This window comes from Neodiprion fabricii, chromosome 4 (genome assembly GCF_021155785.1).
Source record: "Neodiprion fabricii isolate iyNeoFabr1 chromosome 4, iyNeoFabr1.1, whole genome shotgun sequence".
NCBI lineage: Eukaryota > Metazoa > Arthropoda > Insecta > Hymenoptera > Diprionidae > Neodiprion > Neodiprion fabricii.
Genome location: NC_060242.1, coordinates 20,333,989 through 20,356,706, shown reverse-complemented (window position 1 = coordinate 20,356,706; position 22,718 = coordinate 20,333,989). Strand labels below are relative to the sequence as shown.

General features: G+C 37.5%; 1 protein-coding gene and 2 long non-coding RNA genes across 5 annotated transcripts in view; 1 reads left to right on the top strand and 2 right to left on the bottom strand.

Moving 5' to 3' along the window:
• Positions 1-787: 787 nt before the first annotated feature.
• Positions 788-3,475, bottom strand: LOC124179843. The gene is made up of 2 exons (XR_006870160.1): positions 2,237-3,475; positions 788-2,174 (listed from the first exon to the last, which is right to left on the bottom strand). It is a non-coding gene; the product is annotated as an uncharacterized LOC124179843 (long non-coding RNA).
• Positions 3,344-22,669, top strand: LOC124179842. Its single transcript, XR_006870159.1, has 4 exons — positions 3,344-3,468; positions 14,676-14,681; positions 20,029-20,035; positions 22,659-22,669. It is a non-coding gene; the product is annotated as an uncharacterized LOC124179842 (long non-coding RNA).
• The window catches only part of LOC124179841 (netrin-A-like), a 130,096-nt gene continuing 110,853 nt past the window's right edge, over positions 3,476-22,718 (bottom strand). For all 3 annotated transcript variants that reach the window (XM_046564642.1, XM_046564643.1, XM_046564644.1), the window contains 3 exons: positions 10,620-10,688; positions 6,835-7,033; positions 3,476-5,687 (listed from right to left, as the gene is read on the bottom strand). In XM_046564642.1, the coding sequence (XP_046420598.1) occupies positions 5,543-5,687; positions 6,835-7,033; positions 10,620-10,688 (413 nt within the window). In that variant the 3' untranslated portion in view covers positions 3,476-5,542. The remainder of the gene's footprint in view (positions 5,688-6,834; positions 7,034-10,619; positions 10,689-22,718) is intronic.

Sequence of the window (22,718 nt, the reverse complement as noted above, 5' to 3'; positions counted from 1 at the left end):
TCGATTGGGCGCAGTCCCAAAACGCTGCGATCAACGCATCAAAAGTTACAGCCTAAAAACCACAACCTGAATTTTCGACATTTTTCAGCAAGTGCTTTTTCGCTCGCCATTTCTCTCCTGTTGGTCCTACGCTCCTTTCGCTGCGATTTCTGAGTTCCTGAGGGTCCAATTGGTCAGAAAAGCGTCATACAAATCGAATCGGAGACTAAAAGTTTTTCGCTCAAAAAAACAGCAAGGCTAACCCCTTTTGTATTTTTGGCGAAAAATTTGGCGATTTTGAAAAGTGCTGGAATAAATTCTTCCATGCACTATTTCGACGTAATTTTGAGAGAGAAATCGATTCAGCGTAATCCCAATCGACTGCGACCAACGGATCAGAAGATACAGCATAAGACATAAAATTTTCTTTCTCGTTACTCTGCTGTTGGTCACGCGCTCTTTGCGGTCCGTTTTCCGAGATTTTTGAGGTTCGATTAGTCAGCAAAGGTTCTTGCAAATAAAATTTGAGATGAAAAGTTTCCTCTATATACCCTTGTCGCGTATTCGAGGGTTCAATAATTCAAGAAACGGTCCGTCAAGTTGACGCGGAGCGAAAAAGATTTCGTAAGTTGGAAAGAAAAAGCGGAAAAATAACATCGCCTCGCAGACCCTGATCCTGGATGTGAGTTTCAAAATCATAATTCAAATAACAATTACTGCAAGCATTGCCTAACAGAGGAACGCGAAACATTTTTTCACCGCTACATTGATGATCAAATACTCTATCGTGGGATTTTGTTCCCAACCCTTTCTCTTATCTAATGACATTTATTATACCACATTACACAACATTACACTTAATAATTTAATATTTTCGAATCATTGTAATCATAATATTTTCAATATTAATAAGAATATTCATTATTATTAATACACTGCATCATTTCGCGAAATATCCCATATTATAATCTTAACGTGCAAATATTTGCACGTTAAGATTAACACCCATTGTGATACAATTGTTCTCATCGGATAGCCGACATTTTCTTCTCGTTTATCTTTTACGTATACAATGTACGCGTGTCACATGCAATTATATTCTCTACTGTTGAATTGGCAAGAATAATTAGTGAAAATATATAGTCACAATCATTGCATATAATTCTAGATCAATTGTATTATTCATCTACCCCATATTACATGTGTATACGTATGTAACTTTTGTTACTCTATCGTAGATCTATCGAGTTCTTCATTACCAAACGCATGATACATACATTTTTATTCTCTTACCAAACCTATTATTATCGTTACATCATTTAAATAAATTCTATACATACATATTTATCTGGTTTAGCGGCCTGCAACGCACATGCCATAACTCGCATGTATCGTGCAACTCGCATTATTCTCTTCTCATTTACCCGCTGTTCGATAATACATCTTTCATATATACGCATTATTATCTAGTCGCAAGTTAGGCTGTAAAACGGCTATGCTATACTAAATTACATCGAATATATATATTAACATAAGTACATTTTCATATTTTCTAATTTTATTCCCATACATACAAGGATCCGCCATATTGTACGCTTAGGCAAAATACATTTATTGGAAAATTTAGGGTTTTTTTTACCGACCAACATACATCAGATGTACGCAATATCTAGTAATTATCGAAGAATTTCCGCACCTATGATATACTTTTTCGTTTCTCTATAATAACTGAAATCGTCGCGTAGGTAATTTTGGCACGTTGAATAAAAAACCGCGTCGTTTTTTTCTTTCATTTCTATTATATTTCGCTACATAGAACCATACGTATATTGTATGCATAATTACTGAGTACATAATATTATCCAGACTTTATCATTATTATTATTATACGTGTGTTTGGCATCAGGCGGCTGTTTTAAGAGATGTGTCGCTAAATTGTTGCACAATTGGCGATAGCTCAATAGTTCAGATATTGCATACACCAACGGTTTTACTGTGCTTAGGAACTTGGATTACTCGGTGACTGATTTGAGATGAATTGTATACATGCTTTTCCTTGTTTTTTTGATATCAAGAAAATCAACGCTGACAATTTTTCTTTCTGTTTCATTTCTTAATTCGCTCTATTTCATATACGAAGCGGAATACCGTTTTCTCTATTATCTGTCCACTTTGTTTTTTCTCTCCTTCCCTACCTCTAACGATTTTTTACGTACCTTTTCCGTTATTATTCATGATTTTCGATCATTGAATGGACAGGACGTATTCCAACTACTCTTTCAAGCATAAGTTAATTATTCCGAATCGATTTGAAACTAAGAAAATACGCGCCACTTGAAACTTCAATTAAGGGGATAGACTTTGCTGACTATAGCCCGTATTTCGTATACCAGAAATATATAATTAATCATAACAATAATAATAATGGCAATAGATCCAAAACTTAAGTGAGTGTAGTAGATAAATTCATTTTTTTTTTTTTTCATTATAGTATAATACTGCGTTTACAACTGTACACAAGAAACAATGTAAATTAGTAATATACTTATATACGCGCGAGTAAATCACGCCTTAATGTATTGAATTAAATTACATTAAATTAACTGTCATATTATTACGGTACAATATATAATATAGTACGTGTATAAAATTAATTTTAAACGCAAGTAGGTACTCACAGTATATTATAAACGTACGCGTGCTTTATAGACATATTGTAACCACAAGAGTAATAACTATTACATAGGTTGAGGTTTATACATTTATATACCTAAACCACTTATCGTAGAACTTCTTTTTTTTGGAAATTATGAAAATCACTCTATACGGATATAATATTGTATATTGACGTATAAATATATACGATATTTCGCATATAAATAATTATTCTTAGTGTCTATAAAATTGAACTGTTATATTAGCTACATTTTTGCATATTAGTATATTGTTACTATGCCGCTAACCATAATGATAATAATTATAATGATAATATTAATAACAACTACCGTCAGTATTATGTTGCTGATGATTAAGTATTATTATTTTTGTAATACGATTATGTGTAATATTAAACAGGTATGTAGAGAATATTTTACAGGGGAATCAAAAATCTATGTATAATGTGATAAAATGTTCGTACGCTCGGTTCAAGCGTGTGATATAATTATATTTATAGTTAATACACACAACAGTGTGATAGTGTGATATATATATATAATATGTATACCTACTTACATGTATAATAAGAACAAATAAATAAATTGAAATGCTATTTGGACAGAACAGAGAAAATTGCATTAAAAAAAACCTTGTGCCTTTTACATTACATGATAATACAGTCGCGGGATTATTACATACGAATAATATGCATGTATTATTCTACGTATAGATTCGGCAAAATTTGTGCAGTATAGTATAATGTATAATCAATGGCGCGGTGCAAATTAGGACAAATGTAATTCATTATAACGGTGTGATAAATACAATGCCGTATATTATCAAAAATTATAATATTGGAAACCATGCAGTAGGAAAAGTAAACGCGAATGAGGAGAAAAGGCTGGATGTATATTACGTATAAACCCTAAGGGTGTAATTCAATGTCCGGAAATAAAAATTGCGTGGAATTCATATTTTCCAAGACGAATGAAAAAAAGAACATGCAACTTTTCAATGGCTCATAAAAAAATTGGGTAGACTCGATAATTTTTACGGTCATATACGAGTGTTTAATTTAGGAGTTTGTAATGCAGAGAAAGAGAGAAAAAGAGAGAGAGAGAGAGGGTGGGAGCGATAAAGAGGGGTTCCAGGGATGCAAAGAGGAAGTTTGTGATTCCAGAGGTTCGGATCTATCCTTCGGTGAATTATGCGCATCATGCCGCGTTTACACCGCAAATATCGACAGCGCAAGGCGCGAAAACTTGTCAAAGTAAATCACGAAATAACAAATTAACCAGGCTACGTCTATGAAGAAAACGATCGCATAGTCCTAATTTATGAATATTTTCTGCTTCCCTTTTTCGCAGCTCGGCATTTTTGCTTTCCCACGTCGTTGCGTAAAACCGTATTACGTAGCTTTTATAATATTCCAATATAACTTGCAGTTCGTCGCAATCAAATCTTCTTATCTGTTTATTGTTTTCTGTACTTTGCGTTTCGATGTTAGATTTTCGACATATATTAAGAATATGAATCAAACCACCGGCTGTTAAGAGAAAAATGGAAAAATTTCGAGAATTGTTATTATTATCATTATTATTATATACTTCACATTCGGCGAATAAAAGAAAAAAAAAATATATATACACGCGCACACACACATGCATACATACATACATCGACTGAACAGATTTGTTCCGAATTAATATCTTCTCATATATACTTCCGTTATTATAAAGTTTGAATTGCGATTAATAATAAGGGTAGATTATTATCTCAATAAACATATGATATATATATATATACATATACATATACATCATATATATAAATATATATATATACACATACATGTACGTATACGTAATAGAAACATAGAAAATTCGATAAATAACTATAATATCAGATCTTAATATAACATGATATTATTTTACGATATTACATTACATATTACATTATACATATAAGTACCTACATTATACGCTGCACGCGCGCTGAGATGCAAGGGAAAAACATATAATACACAAAGCTATATAATAATAATAATAGTAATAATAATAATAATAAAAAGAAGAAGAAGAAAAAGAAAAAGAACAAGAAGAAAAGCAATAACAATAATAATATGCATAAAAAACGTTAAATCGAATAATATATACGAAGTGAATTCTGAACGACTGAATGGTCCATCGTCTGCTAAAATTTAATGCGCACGCGCTACAATCCGAGAGCAGCTGTTTCCCACGGTGACCAGCCGTCATAAATTTAAACGACACTTGGTGGCGATTTATGTAACCTCGAAAATGTTGATAGTTGTCGTTATTGAGTACAACTGCCAGCGAAAACTGTTTAAAATTTTGAGGTTACGGTTATGACGGTTGGTCACCCTGGCAAACAGCCATTCTTGCATTGGAGTGCGTGCGCACTGAATTTTAGCAGATGACCGACCATGCGGTCGTTAGGAATCCACGCCGTATAGATGTATTTAACGTGCCAATGTAGTTGCACTTATGCAGACACCAAGTGTTGGGGGAAAAAATGGGCGAAACGTCGACATGTTTATTTATTATTGCACTGCAATTGTCGTTATCTTTATTATTACTATTATCATTATTATCATATGATTGTTGTTATTATTATTATTTGGAAACGCGTATGCAGGGTAAATACGGGGCTGAGTGATGCTGCGTTTTGCGTATTATTTTTAGAGTTCACGTTGACCGTTGACATTCATATTATATTATATATTTGTAGGTGTATGCGTGTGTGTCTGTGTGTGTGTGTGTGTGTGTGTGTGTGTGTAGCCTATGTGTACATATATAATATATGGCGCGATTTTAAATTACATATAAATAGGATTAACGTAATTTTTATTCTTCGTCCCGAGAATATGACTCTGGAAGGATATTCAATGACAAGATCTCGCTCGTCGTTGAAAACGACGCATTCGACGGTGCCACTCGTCGCGCCATTCTATTACAATTGACCGTTGCGTTGCCGTCAAAGCTCCCTGACGTCCACCGTCGTTCTCTCGACCCAGTATCAAATAGGATCTGAAATTTCAGGGATACTGAATAAACATGCGTTGAAACACTTAAGCTCTAAGCTATGAATTATAGACGTACGAAATAATTAGAACGGTCTTGCAGCAAAGCCGAGATTATAAATCGAGTTCAATCAGGTTGAATCAACATTTCATGTAATATCACGTTATGGAGAAAGTAACAAAAATGCAGCGAATTTTTATGGAATAAGCTCATTAAGCGTCAAATTTTAAAACACCATACAAATATTTTGACCTTCGAGATAATCCGGAAAAACTGTCGTTATATGATATGAAATTTTTATCTGTAAATGTGTAATTTACGAATCGTCTAAAGATTAATTATTGTTTAAGTAAGATTTTGGATTGACTGGAAAAACAACTTTTGTAAAATCTATACAGTTTGCACATAATGAACTGATTTTTTTTCGATCTATATATTAATGTTATTAAAAATTTATGTCACGTAATTTGTGTAGTATTCATTACCATTCATTGAAATTGGACGAACCATACCAACTTTGTATTATCAAATGGCGCTCGATACTGCAACTCGTGTGAAATTGTCTGGTTATAACAGCAATGTTACATCCTGGTTGTTTGGTGATATTTTGTAAAACTGGTTAATGCGGTGTGAACAACCGAAATCACATTAACAATAAATTACAGTTACTTATACCGCATTTTCTTGTTACTTCAATGACCTAACCGTTAATATTGTAACGATACTCGTTTCACTGTAGAATTTTTCAGTAACTATACGGAATAAAATTTATCTCACTGTTTCTAAACTTTTGAAAAACTTATTTCGGTTGCTGAACCAAACAACAAGCTTCCGTTTCCAAATTTATCCATACCGCTACTTTTTCTCGTGCAAATATGTAGCACGAGAATGTCTGTAAAAACCGATCAAGGATGATTTGAGAAAACATTTAAATTAACCCTGCGAAAGAACTGAAAACCAAAATTCCGAACAACAGTGTGTGAAAAGTAAATGCGTAAAGGATTTGAAATCCTTGAGAGTGTTGATCTAAAATCAGGTTCCGAAGCATCGCGAAAAGCGTATCGGGGCCGGAAATCGATTCCGAGTAACACTCGAGCATGCAGAACGGGAATGAGAATAAGAATGAGAATGAGAATGGAATGGGAATGCTCACTTGTTGGCCTTGACCTTCGGACACTTGCAGGCGAGATCGGCGGCGTGGACGTAGAGGGCCATAGGGCCCCGACGGAGGCGAGATTCTCGGGCCCGTTTGTAGACGCTCTGGACCTGAATGGTGAACCGGACCCATTCCGCCGACCCAGAACCTCCAGCACCATTCTCCACGTGTCTGTCCGTCACTTTACCCATGATGGCTGAAAACGTACGTTAATTGTAACTCCTCGTCCATCATCCTTTATCACTATCATCATTATGTTCATTATGCCTATAATATATATACAAGTGAAATTAGTCATTATCGTAATAAAATTTCACGATTCCCATAAGAATTTGGAAAAAAGAGAATACTGCAGCAGGATCATTTACAGATTATATATTTTTTGATCGAATCGATTTTTCTTTACAAGATGACGATCAGATTTATTTAGGTTCTTAAACCTCCGCCGGCCAACATGGACGATGTCGTCCACTTTGACTTTCTCACATTATCGGTATCTCGGGAATTTTTCACCGTTTAACAATTTCTACTGATTAGCTAATTCAAAATCTTTTAATGCATGCTATTGGAACATCAAGTAGGCACTGAAACTGATTACCTGAATTTTTTGGAAACTTTTGAGAAGCCCTAAGTGGGGGAAAAAGAGGCCAGGACGAAATCGTCGATGTTGGCAGGCAGACTCAGCAAAGAAACACATGGCCGGCGGAGGGTTAAGATACGGAGATTGTGCGAAAATATGAATGTTTTTATAACCACACCCGTATTCATGCCCACGGACACATCAATGATATACGGGAAATCAAAGGTTTTATAATATTCATGAATAAATCTGAATCTGAAATCCGGATTGAGTCTATCTTCAAACGCTTGTTCCATAAAAGGATTTCGTTGATTATAAATGGTATTCAATACTTTGCAAATTAATTATATACTGGATGTTCAGTTCACAGTGTAGATACAATTAGAGGTATAGAAATAATTATTTTATACTTATAATCAATTCGGATTACTTCAAATCAAACCAAAATTTCCTCGATTCGAATAAATTTACAATTAAATTTAATCCAATCGTCTGACGTAGATTAGAAACAAACCAAGTATTGTGGAACAAATAAAATGTGATGTAGATAGAATTGTTTCCAATTACAACTATACCCCATATTGTTTTGTTTTCTTTTCTGTTCTTTTGTGGTTACTTTTTATCCTCTAGCTCGGCATAAAAAAGATATCCTCATTACAAACGAACCTGAAATTCCGTATGACATCGAGTCTGTTTTTCCTCGATGGTTTTTATTGCGTCAGATATGAACTAACGATCGCATCGTAATAAATTACGCATCTCTGTGAACGATCCCTTTTTCTGTGCGTCTATAAACGTATATATAATCCATACCTAGAAGAAGCTTGCGCGATTCGATAAATAGACTAATGATGGAATTTCCAATCCCTGCAGAGTAACTGAATCCGATTCAAATGTATATATATACGTATATGCAGGGTAGAAATTAGTGGACATTAACCGACGCCGGGTTGCGCCGATGATCTATGGATCGCAATGCGTGGGCGTTGCAGGATATATTGGCGAATGTAACCGCATCGCGTCAGCGATAATCTCGTTAATTCATTCGTCATTCCTACGTTACACAATAAATTCCAGAGGAGAGCAATTGGCCAGCTCGCCTAGTGGGATGATTATGATGATGATCGTCATCATCACCATCACCACGGATTAATTTATACACATGATCCCAATTTATCGATGCTGATGCAGCCTCGCAAGCATCGTATATTCCGGCGATACGCGCTTCTCGCGTCGTTAAAATAATACCGGATCATCCTTTCGAAGGTTTTTGACGTCATTGGTTCGAATTAACAACCACACTGGAATTTGATCTACCGCAAAATTTCAGTGAAATTGTATATCGTAAGAGTTACAACGAAACAAGCATTCAATCTGTTAAAATGATAGAAATTTTGTCAAGTTCTTCAAAACTTGATTATAAATTTCTACACGTCAGGTATACAGCTAGAAAATATTTAAAATCATAAGTATAATCAAGTGGTTCAAAAGTTTTTCTGCTCTTATACAAATTGACATTTTTTCCCGGTGTTAGAAATAATATTTGAATCGTGGAAAAAAATAAATAAAAATTACCATCGCGAAACCAGCTGTGGTGAAAATTTTCTAACTACGAAAGCAGAGACCGAAATTTTTATTACTTCCCTCATTTGAATTGGAAATATTTCGAGGAGCGCACGATTCGCGGCGAAAGACGGTCTGCGAAATCCGGGGCTAAAATTTCACGGTGCCGGTTTGCTATTCCGGGGCGAGAGACGCTTTTGAGCCGTTCGGACCTCGGGAAGATTTATCTACGCTGAATCAAGCCGCCGGACAGGCAGAAGGCCATTCCGCGCGTGCCGCGTCAAACTCAAAAGCGTGCAAAAGCTCCGACGGTATGCAGGTCTATTATTGAAGTCTTTGCCTGAACGAGGATCAGAGCTGCTCCCGGAACACCCGGCGGACAGTAAAAAAAAGCTCCCGAAATAACGTCGAGATTTCTTTTTCCCATCCTTACAGCTGTGAGGCTTCGTCACTGATCACCGAGATCGAAATTTGAAAAAGCTCAACCCCAAAGTTACCGCCCTGCGAAAAAATTACGATCACGGTCAAGAGTTTCGTGCTATTGAAAACAAAAAAGTTCGAAAGTTTTCACAATTTTGATAGAAGTCTTTGTGGGTAAGTTAAGAAAACTCGCGAGAGAATCAAAGTGGGGATTCGATATGTCGAAATTTACAGTTAAAATATTGTTACATGAATTTTGTTCAATATTGACAATTTTTTACAGACGAGACTCGAATTTTTATCAAATAAATAAGGAATAAAGAATTTGATAGATATTAAACATGATTGTTTTCGATTATTCAATAAATTTTAACTTGCATTCATATTCCGATTCACAATCTGCGAAATTATTCGAATTATACCACGATTTTTTTCCTTAAAATTTTTTTTCTAATTCCAGATTCATTATACTAAATTTCACCGTCTCAAAGTTTTTCTATTCTAAGATCGGAAGCGTTTGGGTCTAAGCTTTTATAAAAATCTACGTATTTACTAGAATTAGTCCACCATATTGGATTTGAACCATTCAGAATTTTCTGATCTAGAAAACATAATTTTCGCACACATCTAACAATTTTCTGGGATCTATTTTTTTGTTTTTTGCGGTATTGAATTTTCAAATTTTGCTATCAGATTCGAATTCAGTGACCTTAAAAGCTTCCAGGTTACAGCTAAACACATAAAAATCGCAATCGCGTAAAATGTTACGTTTTTTTTAAAGATTCATGAACGCGTATGTTGAAAATATGAATTATTCTCTGATCACGATAGCAAGCCCAAATTTTTTTTCAAAAAATGAGAAAAGTACAGGTCATTACTAATCGTAAGCCATGGATTTAAAGTGGTTTAATGAACGCCGTAAAATTATAAGCTTCAAAAAAGTTGACGAATTCATCAGAGCAACTGGCGATACTACCAAAAGTTGCGTCGGCTTCGACGAAACTGATTCCATTTCACTTGCATAACCGCAAATGAATGTCAAGCTAGAAAATGCGCGCCATTCGCAGACCTTTGGACACGCGTGTGGTCTTCAGAGTAATAAATAAGCACCCTCGTAGGTCAATTGTCGCATTTGTTCTAATCTCTGCAGCGTTTTACGACGGGACTTTAAATATGACATCTTCAACAAAGATTCATGATGATTTAATTGCTAACTCACCGAAGTCTCTTTTGCAGTACTTGTTTAGGTTTAGTCTTCTTGTGCCTGCGCGACACTTTCCGCATTGGTCTGAAACAGAGTAATAAAAACGAGGGTCAGTAAGCTGGTCACTTCGATTTCGACCGCAGGGCACCTACGGAAAGTCATGACCTTTGAATTTTTTGAGATCGTCGCCATTCCGCCGCTTTATGGGCGTCAATTACATCGCCTTAGCCGTCGAGTTATTACTCACAAATTCCCAAACTTATCGCGTTTAGTGGACTTTAATAGTCCGCCGAATGGATCGTGGTCAGTCAGCAGAACGACGAGCTTTTAACTACTGCTCAGCAAAGTGGCGACTGATCAATATTCTGGGACCAAAACCCATCTCGAATGTCTTCGTTCTTTAGATTAATTCCAGCAAGTTGGATTTTTGTTAAATTTTCTACAGTTTTTTTATCAGGGAATTCATCAAGAAAATGAACGTTGAACCTAATTTTGAGCAGCTGTTACTTAATCTGATAGGATTGCCAAAATTTTGAATTTTAAAGGGCTGTCAAGTTGCCAATTCGATTTTACGCTGTGTTTTCGAGCGGATTCACGATTGAAACTTTACCTTACACTGATTTCGCAATGGTAGATAATTCAAATAATGTTGCGAAAAAATGGGTTTCAACAGATTTCAAAAAGAGATTGAACGGTTTGAATCTCTGACTCGGTTCTTGACAGTATTTCAAACAGGAAATTCTGGATTAGAGCAATCGTTTGATTCGGTGCTAAGGAAACTGGACTGGGTGAAATATTCTTGACCGACTCTAAAGTGGTTTTAAAAGACGTTGACACAATGATTTTAAAAATTTTCCAATCAATCATAACAACACGTTCTTCATTTTCTACCACTACACTTATTGAGCTCTTTATCAGCGGGTCGACGTGAATGACAGTTAAAAACTTGTTTCGCGATTGAGATTTGAGACGGTTAAAAAATTGATTTACGGTATAAATTAATGAAGAGATAAATCTGGGAATCAATCTCCGTTGCGTGGTCGGTCATCGCTTCAGGTCAAAAGTGCGAGTGCAGTCCAGCTCCGATTGTAATTTATATGCGCATAAATTTTAATTTTAATTTATTCACACGCGTGTCTCTCCGTTGATTGGCCGACAACTCGCGACATTGCACGCTGCTCTCCTTCTGCGGCCGAAAGGCAAAACTGATAAACAGTCGGTGGCGAGTCTTTGTCTTTTACTTTAAACGCCAGATGACGAATGGATGGATGGATGGATGGAACACGGATAAACAGTGATTTAGGACTTGGTGTCTACTTTATCTAGTTAAGTGGGTAATTCGAGAAGAGCGAAGATTTAGGAACGGCTGAAGCAGACACCTCGTGAAACCGTGAAACTTCACTCGCGTCTCCCAAACTCCGCCCGCTTCTCTTACCCACGTTAATCACTCGTTGGAGAAAACCGTTGGTGCGTTAATCGCTTCCTTCTTCTTCTTCCTCTTTTTCTTTTCTTTTTTTGTTCTTTTTTTTTTTTTTTTTGTCTTATTGGCCTTAATCTTCTACAATTTTAGGCAAAACCGATTTCCTCAATTTTCCGCCAGGTCTTTGACCCGGGGCTACATTTCGGTCATTGATCAGTCACTAAACCATTCTTCGAGCAGCGGGGCGGGTTTGAAATTCCGAAAGTGTAAAGGTCCGAATTCCGAATTTTTTGGTGGCGAAACTTAAAGTAAAGAAATTAAACTTTGACGAAACATCGAATTTTCGAATGGTCCGAAACCCGAAGCTCAAAGTTCCGAAATGACAAAATGACGAAAGGGCGTAACTCCGACAAGTCAAAGTTCCGAAAGTGCGAAAATGAGAAAATTTTTAAGTCTGAAACATCGAAATTCTGAGTGATCGAAGTTTTTCAGTTTCCTGAATTTCTGGCTTGATGAAATTCACCACTTTGACTTTTTTTTTGTTTTGGATTCTCGATATCTTTACGTTCGGAAACCTGGTCATTCAGATTTTCGAATTCTGATTTTTTACACCCACTCGTTGAGTAAACTATGCTGTGTGAGTATATTTTGATTTCCGGAGTTTTACTCTATCGAAACCTTATTTTTCGGAATATTGCCCTGTCGTAACTTGAATTTTCCGAATCTCGCATTTCAGAACTTTCCGGTTATTCGAAATTTTGTTGTTTCGTAAAAGTTTGATCTCTACTTCAAGCTTCACCACCAAATAATTCGGCATTGGACGCTTTCAGAACTTCAACCCACCCACGAGCAGCGATTTAACTTCGTATCAACTCAAGTCTGTTGCCTGAATTTTCGGAATCATTTCACCTCTTTTTATTACCCGGGAAGCATGCTCGTTAAATTCTTTGAAAAACTGAATATTTTCAATGGTTTCTATCATCGTTCAACTTGTTCCTTAACAAGAGATTCACGACTCGATTAACCTTTTTACCTAGATCTTATTCAGGATCACGCGACTTGACTGATTTCCTTGAGTCATCAGAATCATTTCACGTCAATTTTCATCGTGTTTTCACTTCGCTTTTACCGGGAAATCGTGTTCATTGAATTCTTTGCAGAATTGAACGATTATAACGGTTTTTATCATCATGCAAATATCCCTTAAAGGGTGATTCATGTTTTTAATAATATTATCACGGGACTTTCAACCAGGGTCGAGTTGGAAAATTTTTTGAACTGATCTCGAACAGTTTCGATACCTTTGATTCGGACTTTGAATGTTCTTTTCTACGAAGAATTCATGATTGGAATATAATTTGATTTCGTCCAAGTCTGAGCTGTCGTCAATATAAGCTGGACAACTCCAAGACGATTTCAAACGATTTCAAAGAACACAAAAACTGCACGGCACCGTTTGATCTTCGTGGGTTTTATCCATCCCCTGAGATGATAAACGCGAGATTCCAGCGTCCTCGGAGCGAATCTCGAGCAGAGTGAATAACCCCTGCAGGCTGTCAAGTCTCGTTAACGGCTAAGGTGGATCCTATAAAACCGAGTATATATACCCGGGTCCATATAATCTGCCGGTTACCAACATGGCCGGTTAGTTTTGGCAGGCGAACGTAGACGTAAACAAAGAGGCCACCGTAAAGCGCAATTAATCTTGCTGAAAGTAAATTCTCCGAGAAAATCTCCCGCGTGTAGTTCCAAGGCGCCAAAAAACGTGGTGCAGGGTATTGGCGATGCCTCGGTACCCCCTCGCCCTTTGTTCTCCAGGCCTTTTATACTTAAGACTGAAAAACTGTTATCCTTCCTGCAGTCGGCTACTCTCGGATATTTAAATAATCATGATTTTTACCTTGGTTCAACCCTCGCCTTCTGCCTACCGCAGCTTTATGATTATATTTAGTGTCTTGTTCTCGAGTTTGCGTTGTTCTCGTAACTGAACCAATTCAGGAGACGCGTCGGTGAAACTGTAAGCTCTTTCGACTCACGTACATTAGGGTGCCTAAATTCAATCGGCCACTTCATTAAACCATAGTTAATAACGTGATATTGAACCTCCTGAAAGGGAAATGCCGTGCGAGTTTTTTTTAGACGTGGCGCGTCGACATTTTTTATCAAGTTTTTTTTTTTGAGGCAACCTGACGCACGTACCTTCAACTATGGATAAGGTTTCATCGATAAAGGAATCAAGGATTCTCCCGAAGTCGATTTGGATCGATTGCAGGGTTCAAAATTTTTCTTGATACTAAAGTTCGAGTAACATCGAAAATCGTTTTTCTTGGAAATCCTCTTCGTGTCACACTTTTTATCGCGAAAATATGAAATAATTTACCATGTATACGTTCAATTTATAATTTGACGATTATAGTTATTAAATTGAGTCACTCGCAATTTACGATTGACGTTATTCACACATATTTTCAATTTACGAAAGTGTTGACGGTTCGGAAAGTTTTCATTTGCAAGTCAATATTTCGGAATGGTTTTATAAGAAAAATTGAAACAGACAGAGCTTTTCGAACGGAAGTACAAATTTTTTACACTGTGTGAAATAATATCCGACCGAAAAATACTGAGCGAAATTAATCAACCCGAACAATCAGGTTGCAGTAAAATATTTGCTTAGCGAAAGTTAATTCGAATGTAAATCAGAAAAGTTCGATTAATTGTAAGTCAAACTTGAGATTCTACAGTTTTGCAAGAATTGTCATTCCAATAAACCCGATGAAATCGTTCTTCACGCTACGGAAAGGAAATGTATTTGACATTTGGGCAAAGGACGTCTGATATCGACGGTAATTTCTGCTCAGCAAGAAATGCAAACATCTCCATCGAGCGTTGCGGATTTTCAAAACGATGCACGTAGCCGCGTCACGTGTATTCAGTCGCGGAGCATCCGACAAGCGGAAGAGAAGAGGAGATTGCTTCAGAATTACTTTACTTAATAATTTATCTTGCAGCTACCGAGGAGGGGAAGATTAAGAAGAAGAAGAAGAAGAAGAAGTAGAAGAGGAAGCCGCCCCTCTTAAGTTGCCACACCCGTTTACGTTTAACGCAGCCCCATTCTTCGACCGTTTCCCGATTCACCCTCTTCTCTTCCCTAAGCGCGAAACTTAAATGCAACATTGGCTCCGCATCCTCGCGGGGATAGGTGATCAGAATTTTCCCAACTACCGCGGCGAGGTGATGTGGAATTAATTTTGCATAGGGTAAACGGGGATTCGTTTCAGAGGCATTCACTGGGGGAAATTAAACGCACTGAGATAAAATTTTCATATCTTACAGTTGCTAGTTGATATTCTAATGAAATGGGCCTCGGTATAACAACGGTTTTAATATTGTACAAAGGACCACGCGGAATCCTTATGGAAATTAGCTCCCGGTCGAATTGGCTGGATTTTCAGTACGTTATACGAAAAGTTCTCATTAACAGAAGTCCCAAAAATCAATAGCTTCTGAGATATAAGCTTCGGAAGGGGGCTGTATGGATTTTTTGATATTTATGTGGATTTCGTCATTTTCATGAATTACAAAGCTTCAAGGGGACTTGAAATCAAACAAATCGCTCAAAAAACTGCGCGTTTCATGCTTAAAGATAAGCAGGAAGGTGTGATTAATTCCTGCATTCATGAACTCGCCAGTTTACTGGAAAGAGGTTCAACGTCAGATTTCGCGAGAAGAACGAGACTTCCCGACTCTGGCAATAAGCACGCGAGTCTCTGTGAATCGACTGCGCAGTTTTTGAGTGATCCATTTGATTTCAAGTTCCCCTTATCGAAGCTTTGTAATTCCTAAAAATCGCGTTATGATTCGAATAAATATCGAAAAGTCCGTATACCTTCCTTCCGAAGCCCGTATCTCGCAAACTACTGATTTTTGGAACTTGTGTCTCAGATAACTTTTGATCGGGAAGATATGAACTATAACATACTGAAAATCCAGCTAATTTCCATAAGAATTCTGCGGGTTCCACACCGGAAAATTTGGAACAAGTATGAATAAATTTTCCATTTTTTGGTTATCGCGACATTTGATCACTTTGTTATACAGTTTCCTACGTATTTTTCATTCCAATAAGGAATTATCGTCAATCTGTCGCTTCACCAACATCAAATTGTCGTAACAGTTGCGAGAATATGAATATAATACGAGTGACCATAATCGAGAAGAATATTTACTATTTTTTATTCCATACCTCGAACCATATTCTTCGATTTTGGTATTAAGTGAGAATAGTCAAGGACCCGAAGAATTGAAAATTTATTTCCTCAGGCGTGGGAAATTAGTCTCCTTCGAGGAGACACTCCTGGCAAAGTTTCAAGAGCGAAGAGGTTTGTTCCTCGTAAAGGGCCTCCTAATTTCGTCTGTGGCGAAAGTTTGAGTCAGAGGACGACAGCTGAGAGAATTTCGAAACTAACGATAAGTTTGAGCGTTAAGTTCTGGGCAATTAGGGGCTGATTAGCGATTCTCGGACCGGTTTCCACCGTCTCGAGTCGGCATGAAACGCGAATAATCGAGAGGATAGCGACGCGGGTTAATCGGCGCAAACGACGCCTCGTTATCCGGAATTAAATGCATCGATCCCTCCGATCGGCCACGTGACTAAAATCCTGGCGATTCAAGGTGGGCGTATCGAAGTCGTTGAATCTCGTGTCTCAAGGCGACAAGAAAAAAATTACAAGAGATTTCCGGAGAGATTTTACGCCTGTTTGGAATTAATTTAACACGGAGGATCGCTTGCGTATTTTAAAATTCTATTTTCAAAACTTGTTGTTACAATCTTTTCATCTCTTCTCGATTATCAATTTCATTTACTGTGCAATCGATTTTTGTAAATACGAAGTTTTCGTGTTTTTCTGTTTTTCGAGAATGTTGAATCGGTGAAACATGAGATTCCTCCGAATTTTTTATCATTTACTCTATGCGTTTTACTTAATTGCCTTGATTTTCGCGAAATTTTACTAATTTGGAGAAAGGAAATATTTCACGTTTCAACAAAAAATTTTTTTCGCTACGTCAACGTTTCCGCCCGCTTTTACCAACACACAATCCTGAATTTCTTTTGCACTCTCGCTGTCAGTTCTCTGACTAAAAAAAAAAAAAAACTCGTCTTTCGGAAAACCGATTTTCACGCTCGATTTTTCAAATTCCGTCGTTACGATTAACTCAACAGCGTAGCTAAAATTCCTCGCTGGATATCGAATTCCAGTGAAAATAATTATACGTTTGTAGCGTACGAATAAGAGTAAATAAAAGCAAACAATCCATTTTCAGTAGTTAGCCAGTGATATTGAACAACAAAAACCAGAACCGCCTGAGGGGGTAAAAATTTTTTATCAAAGGATCGCTGTGCGGATATGAAACTAATAACCGAGATATGAAAAAAGCGAATTGGCACGCGCGCATATTTCGCGAAGCTGAAAACAAGCCGACGCGTGTGTATAATATACAGATTTTTATACTCGTATACCCAGAGGCTACAGGCAGGATATTTCCGTTAATATTCAACGATTTGCCGAACGGGTTTCTCTCCTCCTAATTTCCCTCAGATTGGGGGTCGCGACTCGTCGCGGTTCGGAATCGATTGAATTGCAAATAAAATTCAAATTACATTTAATTTCGTTAGCTATCGGGACCCGGCATGCGGCGTCGTTACATAGATTCGATTACCGCAAAGACTTGAACGGCGGAAACCTCGTCTGCAACTTGATTAAAACGGTATAAAATTTGCAATTGCAATATACATTCTCTCTCTCTCTCTTTCTTTTGTCTTACCTTCGTTACCCCGCAAGCCGCGAAATTGACACGCTAAGCGAAACCGAATCCTGTCATTTGTTTTTAGGTACAGAACGTGATGTAGGTATAGGTATGTATATACTTTTTGCTCGTTGGTAAAATTTATGCAGGTATTTTATTATTACCGTGTTGATTTGTAACGAAAACGATAAATTATCCCACTTTTATACATTCATCGGGACCTGAGACGTGCAATTTTCCCTGAGTAATGTTTTCATATTGCGTAAATAGAGGCGATACCTATTTTTGACTTATTCTTGTTATTTTCGTATAACCAGAGTTATGTTTTTAGATTTTTTTTTTTTATTCTCCTGTGCAGTTTTCACAACCCTTAAATATTCAAATTGTTAACAGTGTTAACCTTATTTTGCGCATGAATTTTGAACATTCAACTAAATTGTAAATATCTTCAACATACAATTCAGGTTTGGTTATTTAGGTCATTGATTTCATTCGATGTACAGAAACCGATAAATTGTTTCAATTCTCACAATCAGTTGAAAAAGCGATGATTTCAGCTTTTTCCGTGATCACGAATACGACAAAAGTGATGCAATAACGCAATTGCTATGAAACAATCGAATATTGAGGCAAAAGTCGAGAAAATTACGTGTCTTTTAGTTTGCAATGTCTGAAACGTACATGAATTGCAACTGACCAAACTAGTGTTTCTTGTTGGATCTCGAAAATTTATTCATTATTTTAAATTTCAATACTTTTAATACCCGTTCAATCTTTTCAATAGCAAAAACCTACAATCTTACGATCTTCGAATTCGATAAATACATCTTCCAATAATTAATGTTCGTAAGATTCTTGGCGTTTTAATTCTTACCCTCGAAATTAGTTCAGATCTGAATCAAGTATATATATATTCAAATCAAATCAAGTATTCTGAATGAAAAACTAAAGAATCGATAAGCCCAGATATTTCTTTTAATTATCAACAGTGCAAAAACACGATGAATCTAAATTCCAAGGCAACACATTTCACGTGTTCAGTTGAAGATTGCCAAATCTAAAACGACGAAAAATATAGGTCGCGTATATCCACCGAGTTCCAATATATTCATCCACCTGGGTTATAATTTACGAAACTAGTAAAACACAACGAGGGTTTCCTGTGATTTCCTTCGATTTCTGCCTCTCTCTTTCTCCATCTTTCACTATAGATAACACGCCACCAAAATGCCGGAAGGCGAGATGGGCATCGAATATGCATATAAACTTTTGTGAGCTGTGCTGCTGTAGCCGCTATGTGCACATAGCCAAAGGTATAAGGTACACTTGGCCGCAGTGATTCTGAAACGGATTATTTTTTCGATGAGTCGATTACGTTGGCAACGTAGAATCGGCCCGCAGGGCTACCGGCTCAATCTTTGTAAGCCCAACGTAACGTAACCTATAATGACCGTAGAATCTACATATTCGTAAAATAAAAAAAACAAACCGACAAATCAACGATCGTTTTCAGCAAAATAAAAAGCGTACTCCGCGACCAGCGGCTGATTCTGCATTGCCAACATAATCGAATCGTCGATAAAATCAGCTAATTTGGAAACACCGAGGCCTAGTGTACATGGGATAAACCGCGAGAGAGTTATACGTAGAAACTGTTGTAGGTAAGTAACCGTAAACCCGATTATAGCCCGAGGCTGACACGAGCGAAACGCTAATGATCCGGAGATTCGCTGGAGGGCGGGTGATTCGAGTTATTTTAGAGAAAAATTGCAACTGCGGTCAAAGTCGGTGGTAAAATGGGATCAAGGATTGAAAAATCAATCAATTATTGATGAAAAACAGCAGGAGATAAATTCGCCCCAACTTGCAGAATGACAACGAAGACGATGGTGTAATAATCCGACGTAATGATGATTACTCGAGACTTAAGTACGTCAATTAAGAAGCAGAAGTGTGGTGTTTTATTTATTTATTTCCCCCATCTTTCCAAAGGATCGAGAAACCCCGTGCTCTCTCTCTCTTCTCTTCTCTTTGCATTCCGATTCGCATATGGCTGCTTTAAATCTGAAGTTATGTACTCTGGCCTATCTCACTTTCATTCTTGTTTATTTTCGCATCGTTTATACGTCTGCACAGCGCGCAGTAGCAGCGGACTGTACCGAATTGTAAGCTGCAATTCATGCGGATTTGTGCAAGCAGAACACGTGTATAATGCAAAAAAAAAATAAAACAAATAAAAAAAACGGCTCTATTTCGCGATGATTCTTCGGCAGTTTCTCGATCGATAAATTTTCTGATTCACTGAAACATCAGTTAATTTAATTTATTGTGAAATTTGCAATGCAAATTCCCTTACGAACAGTGCCAAAATTATTGGGGTACCGAAATTTAGAAAATTATTTTATAACATAAGTATGTTGCCTTTTCAAGTTTTTGAAAAACTCGATTCTTCAGGATCATTCAAGAAATGAGAATATCAAGATTTTACATAAATTCCTATCTTATTAACTCTATTCTACGATCTTTAGGAATTTTATTTCGTAAGCTGAGAATAGTTGAGTAACATTATTGTCAACAAGAATAGCTATAGGAAAAAATAAATTAACGTCGAAGAGTTACAAGAGACGTTTTCTTTTTTCAATAGGATTCGTTAGATCGATTCCAACGAAAAAACCTTATATTCGTGAAGAATCGATAAATCGTCAAAAATATCATCACTGTATGAGCATTGTTCGAGATAGGTTGCACAAATGAAACATGAAAAATTAGATTGAGCTTGCAAAAATCACAAGCAATTATCATCGTTCCACAAAATTTGTTCTTAAAAATTTTCAAAACGGGGATTTTTGTTCCTATGAGAAAATAGTACTTAAATGTACAAGATAATTCCTGTTAACCAAGGATCCGGAAGTGAGCGTCTCAGAACCGGAAGATCTTGACGTAAATACGTCGCACGAGGAAACAATTTTGTTTTTTTCACGTTACAGTGCGAAGAATTGCGTTTTTGAATAAAAATAAAATAAATAAACAAACCACTACATGCCGTCCTGCAAAGTTGGTACTTTTATGAATATGTCAATATACATACTTATACGCACATATTCACGTGTCGTTGCGCATGTGGAAAGCTACGCTGCGCTCTCTTCGCCTGTAGAGCTTCGCTCGATGTAGAACATACATATTAAGATTGCGGTGCCGGTGTAACATTATATGAATAACATAAATATGCACAGCCGGGCATTCATGGACACACGCGTGCGGTGTTAAAAGACTCGGCTTTATACTTATGCAGTTGAAGAAACGCTGAATATTCACTCTAAAGGTCTCTCTTGCTGCACTTAAGTTGGCGCGGGGTCTCGAAACGCGTATAGTTGCATCCATGCATGCATGCACGCATACCTACATACATGCATACATGTTATACACCGACGTCTTTATAATTAAGACGTTACTTTATGACTTTCACGACGAGCTCACGCGGCCAGAGAACACAACGAGAGAAAGGGAGAAAGAGACGGATTTTATCTCGAGTGTTACGAATGCCGCTGCTAAAGGGATTGGAATTCATTTCATCCGACTTCTTCGAAATTCGGTCAGATATGATTTGTTAGTGTTACTCAACTGACTGAATTTTCCTTCATCCATCCTCTGGTATTATTTCCTCATTTTTTTTGTTTTTTTACGTAAGCGCGAGACCAAAATGCCGAAATTAGCTGAGTAAATTACTTGTTCGAAGTTCATGTAAAGTGTACGGTGCAGGAGTTTCTTCGCACAGATTCCCGGGGGATTAGATGGGGAGATTTAAGCCAGGCAGGTTCCCGTCGGGCGATCCTGATAAATAGTTTGGACCAAGGATTCAGATGCAAATACCGGCTTGCGTCTGACTAAAGACCAGCTCTTCTCCTCCTTTCAATGATCGTTATACGGTACATACTTATACACCTATAAAGCTTATGTACCAGTGGTATAAATTAACGAAAGTCTCTCCATCCTGTAGGAACTGAGTATATACCTCGTTCACATTTTCAAATGGAAAGTTGTTGTTTCAATCGCTCCGAAACTGCAGAAAAGTCGAATTTTCATTTGTTCTTTTAGCAACTGTTTAAGCACGGAGCCACTTTTCAATGACTCCGATGTCGTTGAGCACGTGACGTTCATACAGTCGAAGCCGTGCGTCGAGCAATGATACAGTAAATCATAGAACCGGCTGCGAGAGAATCGAGTCATAGAGTTGCAGGACAGCCACGCTCTCGGCCAGGTGCGAGAATATTAACCGTATACCGTGAGCCCCTTAATTACCGTCAGCGATGAGAATACATTAACGAATGGAAGTAAGACCTGCACCGCCGCGAGGGACATTAATCAATTCGTTCAAGTCCCGTCCGTCTGTCGACCCGTCCAAGTTCTAGACCGGGAAATAAACTCAACGAGACACACAGAGGCGTGACGGGAAGTGTTATTAACGCGGTGAGATAAACGGGCTCAAATCTCGGCTACCAATGCGGGGTTTTTAACGTGGCCCGGAATTCCGGAAACGCTCACACGAGCGGAGAAGATCGGTTCGGTACAGGCTTGGAAAAGTTGACTATAGAAAATACGACGGAAGTACGAAAGTTCGAGGTGAGAATCGCGTCGGTTGCCATGTTGGACCACCGAGCTGAAAACCTGAGCGCCGTAATTCGATCGGTAATAGCGATCCCGATTAAAGGTGAAATGCGAGTTTCACGATAACGACACCTGGCCGCATTGAATTCGCTTGTAAGCCATAAACCGAGGCGTGATCGGACAGACTTTTTTTAAACCTCCGGCGTAGCAGGATGAAATTCGAGAATGTAGGAATTCCGATTCAGACTGAGGAATTCCCTCGCGATAAGACGCCGCTGGTAAAT